This window comes from Belonocnema kinseyi, chromosome 3 (genome assembly GCF_010883055.1).
Source record: "Belonocnema kinseyi isolate 2016_QV_RU_SX_M_011 chromosome 3, B_treatae_v1, whole genome shotgun sequence".
Lineage (NCBI taxonomy): Eukaryota > Metazoa > Arthropoda > Insecta > Hymenoptera > Cynipidae > Belonocnema > Belonocnema kinseyi.
Window position 1 is genome coordinate 10,381,241 of NC_046659.1, and position 5,214 is coordinate 10,386,454.

Genomic DNA, 5,214 nt, shown 5'->3' on the forward strand with positions numbered 1-5,214 from the left:
TATTACCCGAGAAATCTGGATATGACTCGAGAGCTCGAGATTCCGTGAAGCACCTCCCACCACTCACCACCCCATCTATGCGTCTCATCTATACCTCGTCTGTGAGCCGCGTCTACGACCTATCTCTTTCCGTTAGAATGTAGTGATAAGTGGAGAGGGAAGATTTCGTGAGTCTTCCCTCTGTCCTAAAAGTCCGGTCTTCAACCGCTCGCCCTGAAAAATCTTACTTTTTAGAGTAAGCCCCCTTTCTTTGGCGCACGTCACATTTGTAGTTTATTTAGGTTATTATACTGAATTTTGCAAATGGCGAAACCTTTTTTTTTTCAGAAAAAAGGAGGAAACGTTAAAACTATTCCACCGTATAAACCAATACCAGCAGACAATGGATCATCCGATTCATCTCCCGAGAAAGACTCTGAAGCACTTATCAGATTATCTTCAAATAATGTCAAACGTAAAAGCGCAAGTTCAAAGTCAGGTGCTTTTACTCAGAAAAGCAAGGCTAGTAGTAATCCCAGTATCCATATCAATGGAGTAACAGATGACAAGAGCAGTAGTGATGCCAATATCTTAAAGGATAATACTAACAATTCAAGTAAATTTACTACCTCTAATTTTGTAGAAACTATTGTTACACAATCGGAAAGCGTCTTTGGCCATGAAATCGTTAGTACGACTTCTGCTCTTACAATTCCTGTCACAGCGATTACAACATCAGCATCCACATCGTATTTAGTTCACAAGAATGGAAATCAATCCAAGTCTGCTACTTCGTCATCTAATAAACCTTTGGGTAATGCAAGTAGAAAGAGAAAAACAGGAGCACGAACACCGAATGCTTTAGGTAATGAAAATTCAAATCAGTCGGTAAACACGCAGGCAAATGGATCTCTCATAGTTACTACAAGTATTGTGGATCAACAAATTAATAACAATAGTATTCAATCCACCATCGCCGAAGTCACCAGCTTAAGCACTATGTCTGACACAGAAAAATCAAAAAAGGTATTAATTTCTACAATAGTATACATTTTTATATAAAAATTTCTACACGCCACTTTGATGTATTTTCCAATCTAGTAAATACAAACAGTTTTTTCATTATTTAAATAATGTAAAAGTTTGAATTAGAAAAACCATTCTTTTCGTCATGTTTATAAAAAAAATTGTGAACCTTATTCACAAGTTAAGCTCGAAAATTCTCTTCCAAATTTCATCATCTTTCTCAAAAGATAAATGTTCAAATTGGTAACAGACCAGCAGCCAGAACTTTTTGTTTGAAAAAAGATACCCACAGAAAATTTTATAGTTCTGGAACCTTTATCTGTGTATCTTAAAATCGTTAAAATTAAAGTGCATACAATTTCATACATAAATGCTTGTGGCTATGTGAAATTAAATGAGTCAGGAATTATGAACACGGTTGGGCAGAGCTACGGTAGTGCGCTCATGCAGAATGAAATGCCTATATATATTATTCTTTACCTGGAATTCATTTATCATCTTATACTGAAAACTTGATTTGATTAAAAGTTACATTTGTTATTATTTATAATATTTAAGCCCTTTACAAATATTACTAAGTTTCAATCGTGAAGGTATAAATTAAATGAACCTAGCGTAACATAGGCGGGGAATATTGTAGTACTGCAGGTCGGCTCGGAGGGACAATGTATTTCCATGGTTTGAATTAAATCCGCCAGCTGACGTATGGTTGCTAAGCAATTGCATTGCACAGACGACTGCGGACGACTTTATTACGTCACAGAAATAAGACTTCAGATGAATCACGTCATGTAACGTTTACAGTAGTCTTTCCAACGTAGTTGTGTACCAACTAACAAATGCCTCTATTGCTAGGAACGATTTTTCAGTGCCCCTTTGGATAACAGTACTTTATTTCTTTTGCATTGATTTACAAATCAAGAATCTAAAACTAGATTTCTGGATGCCTATTTTCAAAATTCAATTCATATTTTTTTATAGTCGTTCTATTGTGAAATAAGCTCTTTCAAAAAATTGTGTTCACTTATAATAAAAGAAGTAAAACATTTAATATAAACATACAAACTCGTTAGTATAAGTGTTTTAATAGTTTAATCCCCGTTGAACGTCAAAGCTAATATTATAGATATGCAATTTATTTGCTTGTATACTTTATTAGATTAATTGTAACTAATTATTTCATTGATAATAACTATGGACTCTTATGGATCCATGTTTCGTAATTATTTTTGAAAATTGTGTCAATTTATTTATCAATACATAATTATAAACAATTTAAATCCAAAAGACGCGTTTTTCTTCGAATAAATTCGGCTATACGCAAACGGAAAGTCGAAGAGATTTGAAATGTTGTTTTCAAACATTTGACATGTTATGTCATATCATATATTTTTTTAGGGCCGCTAATTACGATTCTGATGCCAAAATTGCAAAATTTATGATGGCGGATCCAAAATCAATGACCCTAAAAACCTCAAAGTAACCACTGATGATAAGAATTACTTTGACAGAAAAATCAGCCCGTGAAAGGGTTAAAGATGTTAATTTTAGTAACTATAATAAAATATTCTGTAATTTAATAATTATTTAACATTGAAAAAAATAATAATTTGCATTTAATTGTCAAAATAGGGGTCTACATTCTAGATTTATAAACATATAGCGCCAAGGGAGTTCAATTCTTATACAAGAATCAATTTTTAAATCGATTTTGACTGGAATCATGGAAACTACCATTTAAAAATCGGTAACACAGGAATCGATCTAAAAACTAGCAAAAAATTATTAAATTATTTATATATAGGCTGTTAAAAGATCAGTATAATCTTATTTTAAATATTAATTAAATTTTCATTAGCTTTTACAATTCATATACTTTAATTAATAAATAAAGAAGATAATTAAACAATTCAGTAAATTTGGCTACCAAGGACAACCTGTTTCATTGGTCTTCCTTTTAGCGACAAATATATTCACTAAAAGGCAAGACAATTAAATATCTTCATCTTTCCCGCTTTAAACTTTAAGTTAAATATCTTAATCTGAATCTGCGATGAGAATATGAAACATGCTTTAGAATTTTTAAAATTAAGACATTTTTTCTTCGGCTGATAGGGCATGACTAGATATGACTCTGCACCCCCACAGTCGATTGTCTATACACCGCGCGCCATTTATGCTGCATACATCTAATGTAATGGTTTAAGGCCACGCTGGCGAAAATTTCGAGAATTACGTTCAATAAAGGCAGACCCGTATGAAAGGACCCGGGGTGGGACGGTGAAGGTACTGCAATCACGGCCTTCGCTTTTCAAGAGGTGCTCAAATTTAAAATACAATTTTTTTCGAATTTATTTATTTTTATGTGACTTATTTTGTGTTTAAACTTGATTAGTGCCAATTTTCGTATCGTATATAATTTTGTTCTTTTTATATTTTATATTTTGTTTTTGAGGAATGTGGTTCCAAAAATGTATGAGCCCTGGATCTCCGTTAGCCTTAATACAGTTATAAATAGAAGGGATGGTGGGGGGGGGGGGGGGGGGAAAATCTTTCCTAAAATCCATACGCTTTCTTATATCGTAAAGTAAAAGGCTTAACCCTTTTTTGAATTTGTTACATCGTTTCATTAGTTTTCGCCGCATTTTTTGTCTATGCCACCAAATAAATACAAAGAATGTCAATTGTTTCGAACTCGCCACTTCTGGTTTAAGTTCAAAATGTCGGAAGGGAGTGGGGAGGTTCTGCCAGACTCGACCTAAAAGGTCTTTAAGCCCATCTTTGTATTCATACAATAAATTGAAACCCTACATTAAACATTTGCTTACATTGAACAAGTATTATTTACCCTCGAGATCTCGTTATAATGGATGCACTGTATTTAGAAATTCATAAACAAAGTATAATTTTAAGAAGCTGCACAATTTAAAAAACCGTTCAAAAAGTACGTTGTGCGTTTCCATAGGATTTTTGGTCAAAAACCCTACATGAATAATAATACATAGAATTAATTACGATTTTAAAAGTAATTATTCAAACAGATTTGATTTGTTTAAACAACTTAAAAGTGGTAAATGTATTCTTTCTATATTATATACAGTCAGAAACATTATTTAATTTTTTGAGCTATCGAAAAAAACTGCTGAAGCAAATATAGATTGTATAAACAAATAGAAATTTATTAAATATTAAAAGGAATGTATAAAAATTATGTAATTATTTAACAAAATGTAGCATATGATACTAGTTTAAAAAATAACTTAATATCTCTGGCTGAATTTATAAAAATAATTGTTTAAATAATTTATATTTATTTAAACAATTGAACATTGTTTAAAAAGACGACGAAAATTGCTAAATTGCGGCCCTGCAGGGAGGGTGGGTGTTCCTTGGAAATGAAAGTTATTAGTGTGGTTTTATTTCGTAGACACTCCTCTTAAATCCTTTCGTTTCGATGGAGCTCTGGAGTATGAGTTCAATTTGTCGAAATTCGAATTTCGAAAAACCAAAAATTATGGATTTTCTTTCTCCGTAAATGGTGACTTGGGGGGGGGGGGCTTGCCCTGTAGCTCGAGAATCGATTCCTGGACCATCCTAGTACACACAGGCGTTGTGTATTTTTAGAACGCCCCCGCCTGTGATACACATACTCATGTGTTAATTTAGTTAGAAATAATTCCTACTTTAGAAGAAGCACAAAGCCGCTAGCGTATGCATATATGCTAGAACGAACCTCCAATTATTGATATATCTCGCAGGTTCAGAAAGAATCAAACTCTACTTTTTCCAAATTAGCATTTTGTGTAAATACTGTCATCTATCAAAACAGTGATTCACCATTGTAAATGAATGCTTATTGTAGTGTTACGACAACTGATCATAACAAAGAAAAACCACGTGTAAATTTATATCAACTTTGGTGCTCATTTTATCTGAAATTATGAGGACTTCGATGACGACACGTCAAGTCGATTTTGAACAAAAGCTTTGATAAAGTATAAAAATCGCTAAAAATTTGGTATGAAAGCGGAGAATGGTTGACAATTCAGTTTTATTTTAGCGACGATGGCTGCACTGCAACGCTCGTAAAACTGTTTAGGTAACCGGAAAACACAATTTATTGCCCGTATCAAGATCAATTAACTCACACAGACAATTATCTCACTGTATGGAATAAAATTGCCACGAGGGAATCGAACTTCTAAATAA

At 33.0% G+C, this 5,214-nt stretch overlaps 1 protein-coding gene across 2 annotated transcripts in view; it reads left to right on the plus strand.

The window, feature by feature from the left end:
- LOC117170229 (protein AF-10-like) overlaps positions 1 to 5,214 on the plus strand; it is a 688,368-nt gene that overhangs the window by 302,467 nt on the left and 380,687 nt on the right. For both annotated transcript variants that reach the window (XM_033356851.1, XM_033356852.1), the window contains one exon: positions 328 to 1,005. In XM_033356851.1, the coding sequence (XP_033212742.1) occupies positions 328 to 1,005 (678 nt within the window). The remainder of the gene's footprint in view (positions 1 to 327; positions 1,006 to 5,214) is intronic.